Below are 21,842 nucleotides of genomic sequence, written 5' to 3' on the forward strand. Positions count from 1 at the left end.
AAAACGTCAAGCAACGCTATCATCGCCACATATTAAACTGCTTATGATACAAAAAGCTATGCAGGTAACTGACCAGTAAAAACCTGTATCAGTATTTGCCACCTATATATAATGGGGACTGCATTAAAGTGAAGTTTTACTTAAAAAATATCCTACTTTACTACTAAATTGATGATAGCATCAGCTGTAAAAAATATGCTTTCGAAGACAGCAATATTGCACAAGTTTAAAAACTACTTATTAAATATTCAATGTGCCTTTATACTGGAATTTAATTCCATGTTAATTATGGAAACATGAATTTTAGTAACTTTGTAATTGAACTTCACAAGTGTGCTTAAAATTTTGTATGAGCATCTACATAACATTCAGGGTACTGACACTGTAAAAAAGCAAAATACTCTTTAAAAAGCATGTAGAAAGCGTTAAATTAATCAGAGAAACATCCTGGTCCATGGAACAGTTTGTACAGTCCTTTGCAGTGACAATACAAATGCTATAAGCCGTGACCTTCCTTTTTCATGAAAAGAGCTAGCAGAAAATTAACCGCAAGGTTTTGTTTAAAACAAAAGACTCCTTGTGGTGGCAAACAAAATCAGGTCACAAGTCACAAGAAACACCATTGTATCAAAAACACTGCACAAAAGCAAAGCAACAATTTCTGACAGGCTGCAAGTAAATCCAAGATTTTCTTAACTTTGAGTGTTGCAAGATTTTTAAAGAGAACATGCTTACAGATGACTGATTGCTCCGCCATGTGAAGAATTAAAATACTAAAAATAGACAGATTATCAACAGAAAGGCATTAAGCTGCAAGCATTTTTTAATTCGGATATTTTAAATTATTTTTTCTCAAACTTTGTATCTGAGAAAGGCTACTTTAATCATTACAGCATTATAGTTTTCTAACAGCAAATGTTACTGTAAGCCATAATATTACAGCAACGCTCATGAACAAAGATGGTTCTGTCCTACATAACTGTTTTCGTTTTGCTGGGACTGCATGCACAAATCTGTCCCAAAATGCAGCTTTATTCTGGGTCATAGATTAATGTGCAACCTCATAAACTCAGTAGCTTGCAAATACCATTCACAGCCCCATTTCCATATTGAGTATTTATATTCTGTTTTTTCCTATTTGCAAAGATTTTTTTTTAATTTAGTATAGCTTTTTTAAAATTCTTATTAGAAATTCAGTGGATTGCTTATGAAATTCTGAAAATCTCTTCTTGTATTTACTTCCTTACAGTTCTTGGTCCCTTATACAACTCTCACTGCACCCCTGTCCAACTTGCATTGAACATGCATTTAAATTTACTTCATTTCCCCCGATTACTAGCACCAGATTATTAACATAAGATGCTTGAGCAGGGATGTTGGACTAGACGATCTCTAGAGGTCCCTTCCAACCTTAACCATTCTGTGATTCTATGATTAGCACAATCTGGTTGCTTGACACTCTTCAAAACCTTCTACAAAAAAGCCAGAACAGAAAAGCCCAGTTTCAAAAAGGGGCTTGGGTAGCCAACCAAGAGGAAACACCTACATTCAGATTTCCAAAATCACACAGAATCCACAAAATGCAGTGTGTCCTTTTGCCAAGGATACGAGGTGCTGCTGCAAAGGGACACTAATGTCTAATGTGAGCGCGGGTTTTCTCTGCAGGGTCAGGCAGTTCAAGCCGCGCTCGGCCCCGGCGGTCGTGCAGCGCGTGGGAACCTGCTGACTCGCAGCCAAACCGGCTCCCACGCAGCATTAGCAGCAGCGTCACTAAGCCCTCGGCTAACCCGCTCTGTTTCCTTTTTTTCTCTCACAAGTAAAACTAGAATAATCAGGAAAGATTCAAGTGCATCATACACATAACAACTGCAGTAGCAAGTTCTCTCTCAAAAAATAATATACAATTGCATATTAATAAACCTCTTCTGGCAAGCAGCTTAATATTTGTTTATGTGCCTCCAGTTCTGCTCGTTTCTGCCAACCAAACCAGCCCAGCTATTTTCTCCAATTTTTGTAGCTAAGACAATCTGATATACATAAAAGATACTGATTTACCGAACATTTTAACTACTTTTCTTTGTACATTTTTAAATAAATAGCAAAAAATTTAAGAAACACAAAAGTATTATTAAAATGCTAAAAACAGAATCCAGAGCAATCCAAATGAAAGAGTATCTGCTGCAGCATTTCATTCGGATATACTGAAATTACAATGACAGACCAGAGTTATCTGTGTCTTTTTGAGGAGGTCTTTGCGTAAGGAAAAGAATGAAGCCAGAAGAGGGGACAGCAGCCACATTTACTGTTGTCACATTATTCACTTTACTTGCATGGTAAATCTCTATCTCTTGCTATATATCTGTCTTTCTATTTCAATTACAAATTTCTTTGCGCAGGGATTTTCTGCCAATTTGCATCTAGAAAAACTTCCTTCTGTTCTTAGACAATCTGTAGGCAATACTGCAATGAGACAATTCACAACATCAGAATGTATGTTTTAGAAAACATGTTATTCTTGGTTAGCTTTCTGCCTTCTTTAAAACCATAGTGGTTATGTTATAGATCAGGCGTTTTGATAACAGTAAGTACAAGTGCCTTGTCTTGCAGGTTACAGGTTATCCATCAGACTGCTCCCAAATCACTAAATATACAACGTTAAACATATCCTTCATGAAACTGCAGGATTTTAATCTTTCTATATTACATATAAAGGCCAGGTACTGCTTGAAAAGCAGACCCCAAATCAGTAAACTTTCAGTATATAAAAGGTGAACAACAAGATATCCTTCCGGAAGGTACTAGATTTAAACACAAATATTCTTCTGTATTTATTAAATGTACATTTATTAAAATGTACATATGGTGTTACACATTTTGGGTCACATATCCTTATACACACTTACCTGCATTTATATTTATGTATATTTAATATATATTTCTATATAACTTGTGTACACAGGTGTAGATAAAGAAATAATCGCAAGAGAAAGAAAAAGATAATTTATTTCTTTAGTCCTTTGGGGAAAGCCAGGTATTACAGGTGTACTTAATTTACTACACTAACATTACACTAACAGAAAGGAGAAATAACACTTCTTCCTTCCCAAATTCCTCCAATGAATAAGCTATAGCAACATGTTTTTTGTATCCTTTACTCCGTAAAACAGGTTATTGTAATTAATCAAAGGCCTTGGAAGATTTCACAGTGGAAAAGTGTCATAGATTTTAGAAAACCAAAAATAGATAACATGCAAGCATCCTCTTGATTTCAAGTCAAATAACCTTAGCACTTTCCAGCAATGTATGTGGCACATTAAAGAAAAATTCTCCATTTGTTCATTTAATTTAAATTAATTGAAACACTGAAAAGTAGAATCTAAATGGGCTGAATTAAAAAAAAAAACAAACCTATGAAGTGCTTAGTCATAAAAAGGTTTAGGAATTCCAGGCTCATGACTAAACTTTTCTGGGACTCAGAGATACAAGTTCATCTACTAAAACAAGCATGATCTAGCGTTAAGCATTAGAGCAAAGGATGAAGCTCCTTCAAAACGCTGCTGCTTTTCTTTCTGAGGGACTGGGGCTACTCGGGGTCTAGAAAACTTGCGGAGCCTGTAAGGGTCTCTGGATTTCCCTATCTCCTCTTGCCTACTCCTCCCTTTAAAGCACTTTTAAAAGGGACGCTGTGAAATGTAAGCTTGACTCCTCAGCAAAGAAACAAACTTGAGTCCACAAAGGCCTGTTAAGGGTTCAAGCTCTAATTCTCATTACCAGGCATTATGAGGAAGCCCCTCAACCTCGCTAAGAGAGAAGGGTTGTAATGGAGAAGCCCAGCAGCTGGATGTGCTTCCCAGAAGCTGTTCTTAGTGCTGTAAGCGGTGCTGTACTAGCTGTAAGCAGCTGCAGTTTAGACCCTCCAACTTCACGTGGCTGTAACCAACATACCTGGCTGCACTGGACTGCATTATGAGGTACCTCAGCCTCCCCAATACATTTTAGGGAGTTTAGGTGTCTAAAACGAGGCTCTGAATTAAATTCTACAGGTCATACCAGAAAGTCAGGCATTTCAGCATCTGTCTTCTAGATACTTGAGTTGTTTTTATCTTGTCTACTGAAGGCCACAGATCTTACACAATTACACTAGGTGCTAACTTCCAAAGAAACGGTGGGAACTCCACCAGGATGAATAAAAAACCAAGATACTCTCCAGAACACATTCCAGCTCCATGGAAAAAGTGTCAGTATAGACTGGCAACACTGACATGTATTTTCTCAAGGTCGCTGGTAACAGCAAAGAATCCTTGTTTTTATATATTTTTAAGATATTTCATAGTGTAACAATGCCAACTTGCTGTTTTAGCATATAATACAATAAAAAGATAAGCTCGGTATCTGGGGCATTAAAGCAAACAAAAAATACAAATTCTTGTATTTTAATAATAGAATACACAAATATTTGATAATCACTCATAAGATTGCTAAATTTTTAATATCCTCACAGGTGACACCACCATAAATCAGTAGATAACCACATGGCACAGGTACCACCTGAACAAAACATTTTGCAGAACAGGGTCCTAGTATCAAAAGGATGTCTGTTGGAATCTGCTGTTACAGCTATGCAAAATACATTTTATTAAGTGCCAGTCTGTAATTATTCACTGTCACTCATGTACATTTTCTCACTCTGCAGCTGTAGGCCTTATTGCTGCGGTTCAATTTAGCAAGGTAGCTGCTCTGAGTTTTGTAACATCAAGCACATCCATAGGCAACGCAATTTCCAACCAGGAATTAGCAATATGGGCCGCGCAGGCAAACCACAAACTTTATTTCAATAGTAAGTAGCTGCTTATGGTCTCCAGGAGCATCCTAGGAACCATTAAGCACCAAAAGACCTGATTCTTCAAAGACGTTCACTGTAGAATACTTACTTTTTGTGGTTTATAAAGCAAAGGTCAAATTCCCTTAAAATTTAAAACATGTACTCCGTGTTACACAAGGGAGGTCAGACTTCTTTTATATTGTGTATCGACTTGTATAAATGTAAACGACTGTGTAGAGGGACAAGGCAATTAAAAAAAAAAATCAGGACTCCACAGAACTACACATCTGCAATGAAATAACTATTACGCTTGCATTTTTTTCAAGACTGGATCCTAACTGGATGGGTTTAGACCCATCACTCTCCATTGATTATAAGTCAGTGACAGAAATGTCCTGGCTTTGTACACCATAGTTTCTACTTTTTCACATCTAGCGAAGCTGTGGAATTACAGCTCCCATGTTTTCCAATGCCAAAAGCATTTGTGTGCAAAATCCTTGATTTATTATTGACTTAGATGGATTACCAAGCTCTGCTTCCTTCTTTAGGCTTGAACAGAGGCTAAAGTTCATGCCTTCACTGAGTAGCAGATGTTCATGAAGTTTGACCTACTGGGAGAGGAACGTGAACATGAACTCTAACTTCAGCATATCTTGGAGTTAGAAATGTGTTTGAAAAAGCCAGTTCCAAAAAATCCACAAAAACGAAATCTTATTTCACATTAATATAATAGAAAAAATGTATAATTCACCATGTATATACACACAATATAAACCCCTATATTTCTGGCACTCTTTTTCTGATTCCTCTTTCAGCATAGTAGATTTTAGTAGCTGTTTAGAGCAGGCAATATTAGCTTGCCTGAGAACAAAAAGAACAGTACATCTCTATGAGTATTTCAGATTTCAAATAAGCTAGATATAATGAAAGGCTGTTGCAAGATTAGCTCTACTATTCAACTTTGAAAAATGGCACCAGTCCCATTGCTGTTGAAGACTTGAGGCAAGTAATTCAATAACAGAATATAATACTATAATTTTATACCAATGTTTCAGAGCTAAGCTAGAGATAATTAGAAACTGTTACAAGATTAGCACTTACCATTTAACATCAGAAGATTGTCAGCCCCTGGATGTGGGTAACTCAAGCGACCTTAAAAGAAAAATAAAAAAAGGAACAAAACCAAAACAAATGCAGAGATTTTAGTTATTATACTAGAAATAATAATAATAATAAAGTGAAATGAAAAAAAGCACAGCTTGGAATTCAAATATATTCTATATTTCCAGTTTGCCTAAAGGAAATAAAGAGCTAATATTTAACTCCAAGTACATTAACCAACAATACCCTTGACCCAAGTTAAAGCTGACAGGAACAGACTTCTTAACCTTAATTCTCTGGTCATAAGATCTGCAATGTGCTTTGGGATCAGTCCAATAGGATAAAGCCACTTTTTGTTTCATGACACCCAGAAATAGTGCTGACTGCTTTAGTCTTCTCTTTCATGGTGATTGTGAATAACTGTACTATGCACATTGCTTAACTGAGGGTAATTTTTACAGTTTGGTATTTATTGAATCAATGCTACGAGAATTATGTTAGTAGGAATTAATATAAAATCATTAAAAGATTTGTAACCAAATTGTAATTGTATCTTGGTGAATCACATGCATGCACTGTATATAATAATATTTTTAGGAAGTCTGGCAAAGCTGGAGTATTATTTTATTTACAGACTTTAAAAAACGTGGTAGGTTACACTTACTTAAAGAAAAACACCTAGCTAGTGAATAAAAGTTCATGAAGAGCCATATCCTGATATTAGCCTCAAGTACTGCATTTACTAAATTGATGGTATGTAATATTTGTAGGAGTTAAAAGATCTCTCTAAAACACATAGCTGAAGTAGCTTCACTATAAATTCCTTTTCAGTAAAGGAGACATTTTCTGTTTACAGGAAGCTGAAACCATACCAGGACTGCACACTGACCCAGACAGAAATTTACAATAGCTGCTGTGTTTGGAAGAAGTGTGCCTTAATGTGCAAAAACCCACATTTCCATATATCTTGCCATGAAAACTTGCTTGCTTGTTTAAAATCCCTGTACTTATTTGAAAGAAAATACTGTAACTTAAACATTTACATCTTTTGGAGGAAACTAGATGTTTGTTGAGACATAATGAAGAATACAGTCAAGAAGCTATGGGTCTTTAGAACTTACACAGATTTAAATAGGGATTTGTAGGCAGATGGCTTGCAGATGCATGTAACTTATTTAAATACTAGTAAGACATTGGAGAGAATTCATCTTTAAGGAAGGCCAACCCTTCCTAAAAACAAACACAGGAAAAAAGAAAAAGAAAACCAAAGCAGCAATCCATATATTAAGGCTGTCTTAACATTTCCCATTGTATATCGTCTCCTTTTCCTTCTTCCCTAAGTTTTGGAAAACTTGTGTGCTTAGCAGCAGGACTGGAAATTTCCTAGAAGAATAGTTCTGTGGCTAAATTGTTTTGGGGTTAAACAAAAAAAAAAACCTTTTGGTGACAATCTGTTATAGGGTTTAGTTCTGCTCTTCTCCTTTAATCAAAATGAATGCAAACTCTCCACCAAGAAACTACAGAAAAAAAAATAGCTAACACAATGAACCCTTGCTCTCAAATCCCTGAAACAGTAGGACTGAGATCCCTTAGGAAATTTTATTCTGGCATTATGGCGTATGACAAAACCAAGCTTTATATCCCTGTCATCATAACAAAAAGATTCCTCTACAATCACATGCTATTTCTCTTCCTAGAGACTCTCTGAATGAAATAAGAATATATTAAGATTAAATAGGACCTCTGCCTATTTGTCTTAGAATTTTAAAGCACGGTGAAGGTTATGAAGGAGAAGGATGGAGTCTGCACACGGGTAGGGGAGTGACACCCCCAAAGGACACCACTGTATTCCCTAAATCTGTCAGTATTTGTATCAGGCTTGGGCAAAATATTAAGCAAAAATGCTTGCAGGTGCCTCCATCTTCACGTCCCTTACCTTTGGGATGCCCAGTTTTACCAGACAACTCAATTTTTCTATCATTTTTGTGTCATGCTGAGCATTTACGGTGACTCCTAATGCCTCTGAAATCTGTGAGCACTCTGCCCTTCCAGCAGCACGCGCTGGCAGAGCCAGAAGGGAATGAGGAACAAGTCAGCCTGGAATTCCAGCCACGAAGCTGCCACTGATTTACTCCACGCGACCTTTAGCAAGTCACTTTGCTTTTCTCCTCTCTATTTCCTTAGGTCTATAAAAGTAATTCTCATTTGCCTAATGACAAGAATCTTATGACATTATTACTGTCACCATTGTGCTCTGAATATATCCGAGTGCTACAGAAATACTTGTAGCAGGATGCACGGTTTCTTGCAAAACAGAACACAACAGAACAGAAAAATTATAGCAACTGTGAGGAATAATTATCTGATCTTGAGGCTCCCTAAGTTCATGGTGACAGTAACCTTTCTTGTCTATTTTTTTCTTTTGTCACTTAGTAAGGGAGACAGAGGATAAATATTCCAAAGGGAAAAAAAGGTAAGATTCAAAGTCTGTCAAGAAACAACTCACCAAGTTCAATACCTAGAGAGAAAAATTGTTTTAGGAGCTAGTATATTCTGGGTTTGCAACTCTCTTTTTGCATTCTTTTATCTTTTTTTCTTTAGCTTCATGCAGGATCTACATCTGGAATACAGAATGTCCAGTTGAATAAAGTAGAAATGCAGCCCTTCTCAAAGCATGGGGAGTGCCAAGGAGCGCTCCTGCCCGGTGAGACCCTCTCCTGCTCACCTGTTCATCACACACAGACACCTCCTCTTGCTGCCTTAGGAAGACCTAACTAGTGCAGACCTTGTGTTCCAAGGGGTGGCAAAACAAGAGGAATAACGCAGTATTCAATACAAGTATAGTTATATTGATGCTTCTCTCTAGTCTTACTCAAATGGTTATTTCAATGAATATATACCCGCTTTATATGGCTACAATTCTGCTGACCTTAAAAATCCTATTGCATACCTTTTCTCATCCTAGGACTTCATAATCCTAAAAACATTTTGACATGGGTGGGTTTTGCTTGTTTTCTTTTTACTCCAAAATACAGCTAGTGCTATTCGATGTCAAACTAGATTCTTATCCCTCAGATTAATCTGTTGAGGCAGAATGCTGTGTTTCTAGAAACCCCAACTGCTTTTAGTGAGATGCAAAAATTGAGAACACGTGAGGAACGAGGTGCAAGATCAGTCTTATATAGAGCTCACATTATGCTCTATTTTTAAACAGATTATTCTTGTTAAATGGATGTATACAACCTAGGTGAGACGTAAAGAAGGGTTTTATAAGATAGTTCCATCATCTTACAGCAGTTTACTTAGCTTACATTTGTTTCTGTTCAGCTACTTTCACTGCATGATGTTCAGTGCCTTTGAAAATGCATTTTAAGAACTGCCCACTCCACAAACCCCATCCTATTTCCCTGCCAATCATCCAGAACAGTCCAAACAGTTCAATATTCAGTATTTATTCTAGTGATTCCAAGAATCTCAGATTGCCTAATTTTAGTAACTATGATGATGCTTTAGTAGTTTTAAAAACACCTTCAGGTAAGCTACATTGAAATAATGGATGCATTCAGTTCCTGATAAATAAGAAGTAATCACAGCATTGACTGTCTGCAGAATGTAGCTTTACATCATCCAAAATTAGCACCATGCTATTTGGAATAAACACAATGCCTAATATTGACACACTGTATCAGAAAGTATTACAGATTTTTTTTTCTGTGCCTTCCAGAGTCTAGTGATTTCAGCACGTTACCAATTCTCATGTGCAATGGCTAAATTCAAAATAAATGCTAATGAGAAGCAGATATGTTTAGTGATTTCTTATACACTTAAGAATTGTGTTAAATTTAGTCCCCTCTTCCATGTCTAAATCTGATTAATGTTACTGTTCCTACCTACTTCTCACAATGTATTATGTACAACAACAAAAAACCAAACTTCCATCAAAGTTTCATATACTAAATCTAGTCCTGCTAATTCAGAACAAGAGGACTGAGTAGCTCACTTAACAGAAGTGTAACAAAAGCTATCTCATGTAGCTAATATGGGCCCTACGTACTAAACATTTTGCAAACTTCTTTTCAGTACCCATATTTCATTATGTTTATTCACCTTCTATTTTCAGGTAAACTCATACAATTTGTAAGAATCCCAATATTCAAACATTGGCAATGATTTAAGTATCTATGACTGCTTTAAACATTGCTGACTCACAGGTTGCCAAGTTCAATACGCTACCATTTGCCCCAACACCTTTATTAATGTCTCAAATATTTTTCCTCTTAAAGTTTCTATAAGATAAATCTTCAGAAACCAATCTCTACATGTAATTTCACAACCCTTGATGTGACAAAAAGTTAAGCTTCTCCTTTTTGTTCAGCCTCAGAAATTCTCTTCTGAGCACAAAAATGTAACAGTATAGCTTTTAATCTTAGCTCTTTGCAATGCAGAAAACATAAAACAAATTTCTTCTAAAGCATAGTTTACCACAGCCCAAGAAAGAGATGCTTTCTACTAGGCTGCTGAGTCACCACTGGCTTTCCTGAGCACGCTCCAGAAGGTTGCTTTGAAAAGCAAGATGCAGAACACCTGAAAAGCTTCATGAAAGCAATTGAAAGGGAAAATAAAAATGAGAAAAAGAAAGGTTTCCAAAAGCACCATGTTCTTTTTCCCCACAGGTAAGCCAATTTTTATAGTGTTTTGCTTTCATAACTTTTTATTACTACATATAGAAAAAGGACATCTTTTGTTTTCAGCAAAATCTGTTCATTTTCTTCAGATTTCAGAAAAAGCGTAAGGAAAATACAATTCTGTTTTCTTGTAAATAAAGTCTTAATATTCCTTCTTGTTGTTCCTACTAAGGTAGTTAGGGCTAACTCAAGCTCAGTACTATTTGACAACTAGCTTGCAGAGCTGCATAAAGGGTTGGTTAGGAAATAGAAAGCCACTGAAAATTGAGCACACTATCAATGCTCTCACCTGACAAGGAACCCATTTACATCAGTTCTGGATAATAAATCCCTCTAAATCAGCTACTTCTCAATTCTAACACACATTATATGAGGAACTAGTCCTTTTACCCTTTTTCAATTATAGTCCTTATATATTGACTTGTTTGTTTCTGAAATAGCTAGAAATCAATTTTCTACATGTTGATTTCAGGAGACCTGGTTTTTGAAGGAAGAGATGAAAAAAAAACAAAGGCACAGAAGTGGTGTGTCTATAAAAAGAGCTTTACTGCCAATATCTAGGTACGTGAGATTCATTTCCACCCAATATTGCAATAAGTGCCTCCAAACTTTAAGAGTTAATAAAAGGCTATTTAAGAAAAGCCTAGTAAAAATGAACTATTTTATATGCTAAATTCAGTTTATATTCTTTTGATCGTAAAGGGTAATTCTTATCATAAAATGCATTTTGAGAAAAACGCCTAGAAAAACTATGTCTACCACAACCAGCAAATTCAAACAAACAAAAACCTCTTAATTTTATTTTTACTGAAAGCTAAAGATATTTTTTCTTTTGATCGTGTCTGTAATGCTGACTAAACTTGGTCTAACGAAAGCCAAAACTATGCATCTACAAACAATGTTTTGGCAGGCATAAACTTAAGTTACAATTATTCATATGTGACATATGTTTTTTCAAGTTCACGAAAGGAGAAGTGGCAAAGTTTGACTTCCTTGTTAAAAAGGGTTTTCAAATCCAAACCCTAAAGCTGTGAGCTAGTGCATGCAGTGTCTGGCCTGCATTGTGCAGAACCTGAGACAAGATGCTTAGTCATAGTCCAGATATTATAAGCAGCTAAATCTGAAACACGTGCTTAGCATTCCCAGGACTTTCATTTTACTGCTGTGGTCAGATATAAAAGATGCATTGTTTTAGTGTGCCTTAGACTTATTTAACAACTTGTCATAAGAATATTTTTGTAACTAAAGATTATTTTTAGCTACAATGAAGTATGTTATCTATTAATAAAAATAAGACAATCAATAAAATTAAGCCTGCACTTTCTGCAAGCAAATAAGATGGTTTTCTAAGTAAATGTCAGATTTGCTGTGGTGAAAAGAAAATGCCATGGGGATCACAATAAACTTCGTGTTAGATGGCTTCTGGAAAAAAAAAAAAGTTTTCAGGAAATTACAGAAGTGACAAACGCCAGCTAATTGTGACTGAGTAGAAAAGAGATAGGGTGGAACTAAAAAGCTATTCCAGGATGTGTTCTACCCCTCTACCATCTCCCATCTCAGTAAAATCACTAAGGAACATTTCCTCCATCTCACTGTTAATAATGTAGCTTTCTCAATTGAAATTGTATCTTCCAAAGAGAAATGATATCCTACCAACCTATTTAAATAATGGTACTCAATTATTCTATTTAAATTCAGATGCTGTGCGCATTGTTCTCTGGCAGCCAACCAAGCCACCAACAAAAAATTTCCTTTGAATTCATCACTATCTATGGCTTCCATCTGTTTTAGTTCATCAAATATAAAACTTAGGGAATTTTCATTCCAAGTATATGATGGTGAAACTGTTTTATAAAAATTGTCTGTAGACCGAAACATACACTCATAACCATGAAACCTTCTCTGAGGTTTTCAGAAGTTCATGTATGTGGAAACAATTAGCTTTAAAGTCTTAAAGCTTTGTCTTGCCTTTTTCTCACTAAAAACTATTATTGGAAAAAATGTTTTTTTCCCCATTATAATGAGATGAACAAAAGTAAAACTGGGTCTCTTCTGTGTTCTCTGTGCTTCTGAAAACTCTTATGCATAATGAAAACAGGGGGATTGCTAGGGGAACAAACCAACAACTTCCTGGAGTATTTGCCATATTAGCCTGCACAGGAAAAATGGAATAACTGATTGGTTTTCATGAACGTGAGAAGTGCTAATGATTGTCTATCATGACAAAAGATCTGAATTCTCTAATTTCCTGCCTAACAGCAGCTTCACCTTTCAATTTCCTTGCTGATGGCAGGGTTTTGGTTCAGATAACCTAAAATGATGAATCACTACCTGAATGTATTAAACTGAAGCAGCAGGGAGTTCAAAAATGAATGATCTGACTAGTTGCCTTTTGTTTGATGACATACCATGCTTTTAGTCCATAACAGTTACCACTAAGTTAACTGTTCAGACTTCAATCTTTGTTTTACTTAGTGTCGTTTTGTAGACATGCAGAAAGGGCAGAAAATGAATTTAGTAGTGAACTTAAATGATAAATTGTTAAAATCTGGAATTAAATTCTCTGTAGCTATTATGAAATTGGAGATTATATTTTAAAACATCTGAGAACATTAATTTCAACTTCTGCTCTACAGTGGAATATTAACTGGTAACTTTGTTACCTATTTAGTGATGTTCTATAGGCATTTTCAGCACTAAAAAAAAATCTTCAACTTCACACTGTAAATCTTAAAATATCATTATGTATTATCTGAATACAAGAGGTCTTCCAATTGACTACATATCTCGAGAGCACTAGGAGCAGACCCTAGCGAAGAGCTTCTCAGTTGTAGAATAGAGACCCTTATGTATTACTATAATGTACATTACATCCAAGAGCCTCTAGAAAGAGGGGTAAGTAAGTATATGAAAATAAGAGCAATTTATTTGAATTATTCCAATACTGAGATATATTTACTGCCTAGCAAGAATAGTTAAGTGTGAAGTCTTGAATAATTTTAAAGTCAGACTATGTTAGTCTAATACCATAAATCAAATAGCATTTAATCAGGTCAAATAAATTGGCTTGGACTCCTGTCCCCCAAGTTCAGGGGCAAGAATCCATCAGAGAATAAGTATGGAAAAACATGAGTCATTGCACAGTGAATACAAGAGTTAAAACTGAAGTCCACAAATACTTGGCCACAGCAGTAAGCACACAGCCAATAATTTCAACAAAGCACAAAAAATCAAAAGGCATCAGGATGCTAAAGCATACTTCTGGATTATCATTAAGGACAATTCATACAAAATACATCCTCTAGGGTCTGAAAAACTACTTAAAGCACAAAGATGGGATTTTTCAGTGATCTTAACTTTCTTTTCAGCTTCCACTGCTAAGATGGAAAAATTATTCGGCTAACTTCGGCTAGTTGTTTGGTTCCCATCTCAATCCCTTTTGGCTAGCTCCACCGTATCAGTGTGTCTTCACAAACTGCAGCAAAACTTGGGGCAGCAGATGAGCTGATTTCAGATAAACCTATCTGTGGATTTCAGTGGGGGTAAGAGAAAGGGAGGGCTGGACAAAGCTGGAGAATATGCTAAATTGCATAAATTATAAAATAATAATTAAATTAATAAATGATAAATAAATAATTTCAATAGTATACAGATTCAGAATAACCTTTCATATTGGTTGAGAAAGTAATTCATTTGCTATTTTAATACGAACCTAGAGACCTAAATCAACAATCAATGCTAATGAAAATATGCAGAATGGGTGACCCTTTTTGCTTTATTTAGCATAATAACATACCTTTAAGTGGATCATGCTCTGCTCTCATAATGTCAATAAGGGAGTTTTCCAAAGAGTGCATATTCAGACTGTCATACATTCTATTTCGATCCTAAAAGAGAACAAAATCCTTAGTATTGGAATACAAAATCTGTACTTTGTAACAGGACGCTTGATAGGAAGACCAAGGTGCCTTCTAAAGGCTTTACACTCATACTGGAGAAGGACAATGATTAAAAAAAAAAACTTATGATATCTGAATTTATTAACAGTAAATTTAATAGCATCCAAATATAAAACTGGAGGTGCACTGTGAAAATCCTTCTGTATATGCACTTCGATAGCCTGTGTCTGCCTGTCTTCCTCAGAAGAATTGCCCAGGTCAGTGTGAGTGATCCCCTGCAGAGCTAAACAGTAGGTTTTTTGATGACGGGTACTGATTTAGGATTTTAGACCTGCCTGTTGAGACTGAGCTGTTTTCTGGGTGATCCCTCCAAGATCCTCTGCTTATGGAGACTTTATTTACACATGGGCAACACTAAGTGGTTAAAAGCTAGAAAATTAAATTTGGAAAATTTAAAGAAAAAAAAAAAGCTTACTAATGGGTTATCAGCCTACGGCAATTTTTTTAAAGGATGAATAAAAGTTACAATAATTCATAAATAACTTTTTAAATTATTATTATTCTCAACTAGGGCTTTTTTTTCTGCGTTTTCTAATGTCTTCAAGTTGAGGGAAGAGGAAAAAAAACTATCTAACTTTGGTCTTTCCGGAATACCTTCAGAAAACAGTCAGCCTTACACCCTTTTATCTCCTGCAGTTACAGTGCTTTCTGGCTGGACTATATCCCCTTTAAAGAGATTTTGTAACCATGCACAAAGGATCAGATTCTCAGTCCCCATGATTTTCCTTGACAGTTTAACGGGACACAGATTAACTTCAAACTATATCACTTGGCAAGCAGGTATTCTTCAGGATTTGGAAGGGAAACAAACTCTCAAATAGATCTCTTCTGAATTAGAAACCATGACTTATGAACTTCTCTACAAAACAACCCATGATGAAACAAAGATTTCACTATAATCTCATGTGAAAAGCTTAGTCAACCTGATACATTAGGATGAAGACAGAAGTCCCCTTTTCAGCTATCTCTATCCCACACAGCAAAAGAAAAAGAAATTAGCTGCTTCCTATGGAATTAATTATCTATTATGTTTATTATTATTATTATTTCAAGCCTTCAAATAATGTGAATGACAAGCTTGGAAGAGGATTAAAAAAAAAAAAAGCCCTTAAATTTCCTTTCTCTCCTATTCTCTCCTAACATATCCTAGACTAGGTGTTGTAGAAGCTGTTTTAGCTGATCTTCAGCTTGGTTTGAGTGCCAACAAGGCTTCAATACTACTGTAGTTCGCAGCTACCTATTTTGGAACTACTTCATTTCATTCAGTCATGTAGCTGTCCTGAGGAGCGGCAAAACGAAACTGAAGTGCCTCTAAATGACTTCCGTGCCCTTGTAGATTGGTTTCTTAACAGCTTCTAAGAGAAGAACCTGCTTGCCATATCAAATTTGCTTTCTACAAGAAGTGTGAGCAGCAGCAAAGCTGAATCTGTTATGTGATTGTGAAAGACAATTCTGTTCCTTCGCAATCAGAATTTATCTCATCATAATTTTTAATGAAGTCTCAGATTCTGCTGAAGTCATTACCTGGTGGTTAGGAGTCTCTCTGCCAAAAAACAAAACAAAACAAAACAAAAAACCCAATGCTGAGTAAACTGAAGGTGAAACTGCTACCTCTTCAGCTGATGGGGAAAAGAACTACTATTAGTTCCAACTGGGCAAAAAAAAGTGTATGTGACACCTGATCTTTAACATTCTTACTTTTATTATTAGCTTTCCTACAGCCATATTTACTAAGATGACAAATGAACCTCTTAAATGAAAAGGGATCATTATTCTGGTCTTAACTTTGCTCTGGAGGACAGAAGAAGTAAGAAAGGGCAACATAGCAGAAAACCCAGCTCATTTGGTCACGTTCCGCAGAAATGCAAAAGTAAACTATAAAATACTTGCTTGTGAATCCTTTGTAAGCTGCCCCACTAACATAGTGCAAAACTCATAACTTCACCCTTACATCCTTCTATTTTACAAATGTTGTGTTCTTGTCCAGAAAGATCTTGTGTTGCTAAAAGAAGAATCAACTCTTCCCATCCTCCTCTTTACAGTTAGCATTTCACATCTATAAAGTTGAAAAAGAGTGTTGCTTCTCTGAACTATTACTTCATTTCTGGCAGAGAAAAGACAGAACAGTCATGCACTATACAATATAAAAATGCTGTGAATACACTGAAACAAAACAGGATTGAAATAAATCAGGGAATTGTATTCTGCCATCCAATCACCCAAATTTGTACTCTTCACTCATGAGCCCAAGTAACATTAGTGCTTTTAAAGTCTATTCCAGTTCACACGGAACTATCAAAAACATAATGAATAACAAAGTTGTCTGAAATTACACAAAATGCTCCAAAGGAGTGAGTGGTTCTTTGGGTAGACGGTTCACTTCTAAACCTTTGTGCAACTAAGCCATGTAAAGGTAAAGCATTGCTCTCTGCTCCCTAAATACGCACACAATATCTTTAAAAGGCACAGATATAGTTTATGTGAATGCAAACCTTGCCCGCCCTTCAAAGGAAGAACTCGAAAATACTGCAGTCATGTAGGCCACACAAGCAAAGATTTTCTTTGAAGGAATAAACTCACAATGCTCTAAAAAGAGGACAGATTCATGAAAACATGATCAACTCGAGTAACTTGCACTGTTATTCTTTTCTTCTCCTCATCTTGGGACAAGCATGGGAAGTGCTACCACTGAGCATCATGGTTTTGATGTCCAAAAACTGCTCAAGTTGTCAAACTTTCTGAAATAACGAGACTAAAGCTAATGGGTACTACAAAGAGACTGATACATCATGTAGAATAACTCTTGTATCATCTTGACTCCAAAAAGCCTCTTTTGTCAAGGGTGAATTCCTGTAAAATGTTTTGCATTTTCCTCAGCTCTGTGGCTCATCAATCCTCTGTAAAGACTCACAAAACCCATGGCTGTCTCAGAAGGTTGATTTCTCAGTAGAATGTCACAACATCATGTTACAGTTTCTCCCACAGCTGATGAGGTCAACATCTCCCAAGCATTAAATACTCCTCTACCAAGTTTTCTTTCTTTTTTAACTGCAGAAATGTTTGAATCCTGCTTGACCTACCTCAATGCATATCTATATTAATGTATCACTGAAAGTGAAAGGAGGTTTTTCTTTTTCTAGAGTCAGGGATACATTACTTGGTTATAGTTGTCAGGACAACTTAAAGTTGTAAGAAAGCTTACAGAGAGAAAGTTTATGCCTGTGTTTTTAAAAATGTACAACACAGAGAAGCATCCAGTAGCCCAGGGTTTTTCTTCTTTCTGCAACCTCTTACAAGTTACATTTAGTATAATTCAGAAGACTTAACCCCTCCTCCCCAGTCTACATAATGTATATTGAATGGGAAGAGGAACAACTTTCTCTGAAGAGCCAATCTCAGCACTATACTGTTGAATAAATAATTGTTCTTGGATTAATGTATTTAGGATTTCTAAATATATCACATAATTTATGCAAAGGCTATGCTGTTTGTCCATCTGTAGATTCTCAATGGAATCATTGCTCTTAAAGCTTTTGTATGGCCACTTATGCATAAAGCAAATGTATGGTTGAAAACTATTAAATAATATATACAATTTTGCTAAGCTCAAACCACAAAGGTTCAAAAATAATGTTCACAGTTAAGCAGCTCAACACATTTTAATTTTAGGGACATGTTTTAAAATGCTGATCTTAAAAAATATTTGAAGTAAATCAGAATTTTAGCTTCTGTATTAAATTCAGTAAATATATTTATGCAAACGCAAATATCTTTGAGACATGCTTCTTTACATGTCCCTTGATATTCTGAAGAAATACATCATCGTTTTATTAAATAAACCAGTTTAGGAGGGACAATGGTGGTGGAAATGACTTACAGGCAAGCTATTTGCCATCTAGTCAGTATGTTTTTTGCTGCCTTCAAGAAAGTCTCTTCAACTGTCAGCTTGTTGAATTGACAAAAATCTTTTAAAAGCACAATTAAAGAAACATTTTTTCATCATCTCCCAAGCTAAAATGTTAACAAATTGTTTTCTTCCCTCTTCAAAATGATCTGAATTGAAATGACTAGAATGCAAGAGTTGTTTTAACAAAAATGGAAAGTTTTCGTAGCTGACAAGTACCTGAAGGCCGTACTCACTAACAGTGTTGGCAATAATATCATCCTCACTAGCATCTAAGCCTCAAGTTGTTCTTATTTTAGTGAATGATGCATATTTTGATTGTAAGCACCTTGTTGTAACTAGAGCCAATGAGAAACTCGAGATTTATTACAATTAAGAGCCCTGAAGAGTCACATGAACACTGGTTATTTCACATGGCATCAGAGTAACTATAAACGGTAATATCTGGTAAATAACTGAGGACAGTCATCCTGACAGCAAAAATCTATCAAAATTATGATGATTCCACCAGCTATGTAAGCTAGACAAATTAAGTCTAAAATGGAACAGGTGCTGTGGCAAAAGCCTATATACCTCCTACTTGCTACTAGGAAAAGAGAAAAACACCTTCTCAACAGCTCTGCCTGCATCTATACTGGAATACTTGGATTTAAAAATATGCATTCATAACCTGGACACAAGCCAGAGACACTACAAAGATGATTAAAGGCTTGGCAGGACTGACTTCAGGGACAAGTCTAGAAGGCCTATATATGAATGGCTTAGACAAAATAATGAAAAAATTTGGACATCTGAAGGAGAAGTTGCTATTAAAGATCTTTTTTTTAAGTCTCCTGACAGAAATTGAGAAGTGTCTATACAGGACAGTCTATTTAAAAGCACATTCGTCAGGCCATAGAGGAGGTGTCCTTTTGGGTAAATCTTAAGTGAAAATGCATTCATTTCAACTTTAGAGAAAACTGCATGCTGCACAAACAGCATGCATGGAGGTAATGCTACTTGGTATATGCAGTTGGTCTACCAGCCTGGCTGAAAATATTCTATTGATTTCTTTTTTCACTCTGTGTTAATAGAGCAAGCAGCACATCCAAAGCGTATTTTAAGGCAAGGTAAGTCATTGAGACATTCGTATTGTAAGACACATCTCCCAACTTCCAGCCAATTCATTGCTTTAATCATATAATCAGTCTCACATAATCTACATTAGACAACCTGAAGACATTCCTCTGTTGCAGATATTATATTACTAAAATGAACTGGTAAAGCCTAGCTTATAATTTAGCGGTTGGGCAAATAAATAAATCTCACGACTAAGAGCACTTAGCAACTAGATACTTCCAATCTTCAAGTTTAGCTGCCAAGCGCTCAGCACTTCTGGAAAAAAACAGGCCACCTATTTAGGTGTCTAAATATGGCATTAAGAACCTAACTTTAGCAACTTACTCTCCTCCAGTCTTGGCTAGTATGTTTATCAGCTAGATTAATCATTTAAAATATTTAAAGACACTTTTTTAAAACTGCATTTAAAGCAGTATCTTGAGAATCCAAAATTCTCTGAATGGAAGTGACTGTAACAACGTGACAGCAGTTTAAATACTTAAAATTCTGCTTCACAACATGTGTTAGTTTTAAAAACCCATGTTTCATTTTGGAAGTGTTTTGTTTTAGTTGGAAGCTTTAAGTGCATTTCAAAAATAAATAGAAAAAAAATACGTTTATAAGAGATTGTGCCTTCCTCTACAAGTCACCAGCTGGACGCCTATGTTCCAATCCAGAAAAATAAAGCTCAGCTTTTAGAAGGGCAGACACTGTGCGTACTGTTTGTTTGAACAAACAGGAAGGACAAATCAAGGTGAAAAACACCCGGACATGCAATGTATTTCCTGAACTCAAAAGAAACCCAGAAACTAAATCGTACTAGTTTTAGTAGAACGTAGGGTGTTTCACTACAATGAAAATACAGCTAAACACTGAACAGTATTATTAAGGTGTTACAGTAGCTTTTAACGTAGTAGTTTGCAAGATAACACGAAACATTAAACTTGCCATCAAAATTCAAATAGGTTTAGCAGTCACTGCAATTTAAGAATATATTAGAAATGGTTAATTATTTTCCTCATCCAAGGAATGTCAATGAAAAAACATGAATATATACAACAATGACTTCCACACTTTGTTTTGGTCATGGAAATGCCTGAAGCAAGTTTTTTGGAAATGAATGGAGATCTGTATCTAGGATTAGAAATATATTTTTATCTTTTTGCTGTATGCTCTCTATTTATTTATTCATTACTTTAGATCACAGAATAAAAGAGAACAATACACAGCTTATCTGATTTCTTGATGTGTAATTTAGGCGCCTAGCTGGAATATCAGGGGCTGTGTATGGCCAGTTCTGACAGGTATGTTCTTCTAAAGTATTAGATTATCTAAATAAGAAGCCTAGATTCTCTCTAAGGACAGAGAAATAGGCCCCTGTATTAAATTCTTAAGTTAGATAGTGTGAATGCCTGCCCTGATTTAACTATTCCTTAATGATGCCAGTAAAAAGTGATACTTGCTTAAATTAATGATCTACAAGGATACAAACAGTGTGGCACAGATAAAACTTGTACGTACAGTTTTGTCTATGAAAGGACTTTAATCAATACAGTTTGTCATCTTAACGACCTAAGGGGGAAAAAAGTCTCTTACAGATATTCACACAAGTAAAATTTGACTATTGGCTTGCCTTTGCTCCCAATTAAATTGGTATTGCCTTGATGTGTGTTAAACTTTATCCAACAAGAAAAAAAAAAATCTTGAGCTCTGGAAGATTCTTCTGAAAGATGTCCTTCATAACTGATAAAAGCAAAAGCAGTTTTACTGCAACCAACATGGCCACTGCGAACACAACTTCACAGGGGATATGTTTCAGTTTTAACTGTAAAGAACAAAATCTGCTTTCATCCTTTCAAGTAATCCACATAATGACTTACTCTGTTATCAGCAATGGTGTTTATTGTCACTGGATATTAGTTTAATACCAAGCAACATTACTTTCATGAGAATTAATGTCAGTTCTATATTGCGGACGAAGCCATCAATGCAAACATCAAGGATAAAGCTGCAAAGGGATAGAAAAGCTCTGAATTTGAGCATGATGCCTGTGTCTCTTGTTTGCATTACGTACATGTTTTAGAGCATCTGGTTGGGCATGCTGAATGTCATTCAGGCTTTTTTTTTAAAAAAAAAAAAAACAAAAACAAAAACAAAAAAACCCCATGAATTTCCAAATTGGTTAGTAGAGTATTAATGATCTGCAGAAAGCTATTCAGTGAGGACACTGCACTGTTTCCATTTTCTAAACTTGACCCAGTTTATTTTCTAAA

The 21,842-nt window shown here is 35.7% G+C and overlaps 1 protein-coding gene across 2 annotated transcripts in view; it reads right to left on the reverse strand.

The window, feature by feature from the left end:
- Nucleotides 1-21,842, reverse strand: part of CPEB2 (cytoplasmic polyadenylation element binding protein 2) — a 50,087-nt gene that overhangs the window by 21,949 nt on the left and 6,296 nt on the right. For both annotated transcript variants that reach the window (XM_088539971.1, XM_088539970.1), the window contains exons 3-4: nt 14,405-14,495; nt 5,924-5,974 (exon numbers count right to left, since the gene is read on the reverse strand). In XM_088539971.1, coding sequence (XP_088396097.1) covers nt 5,924-5,974; nt 14,405-14,495 — 142 coding nt within the window. The remainder of the gene's footprint in view (nt 1-5,923; nt 5,975-14,404; nt 14,496-21,842) is intronic.

This window comes from Tinamus guttatus, unplaced genomic scaffold (genome assembly GCF_059628265.1).
Source record: "Tinamus guttatus ecotype Peru unplaced genomic scaffold, ASM5962826v1 Tinamus_guttatus_pri_ptg000052l, whole genome shotgun sequence".
In the NCBI taxonomy this organism is placed as follows: Eukaryota; Metazoa; Chordata; class Aves; order Tinamiformes; family Tinamidae; genus Tinamus; species Tinamus guttatus.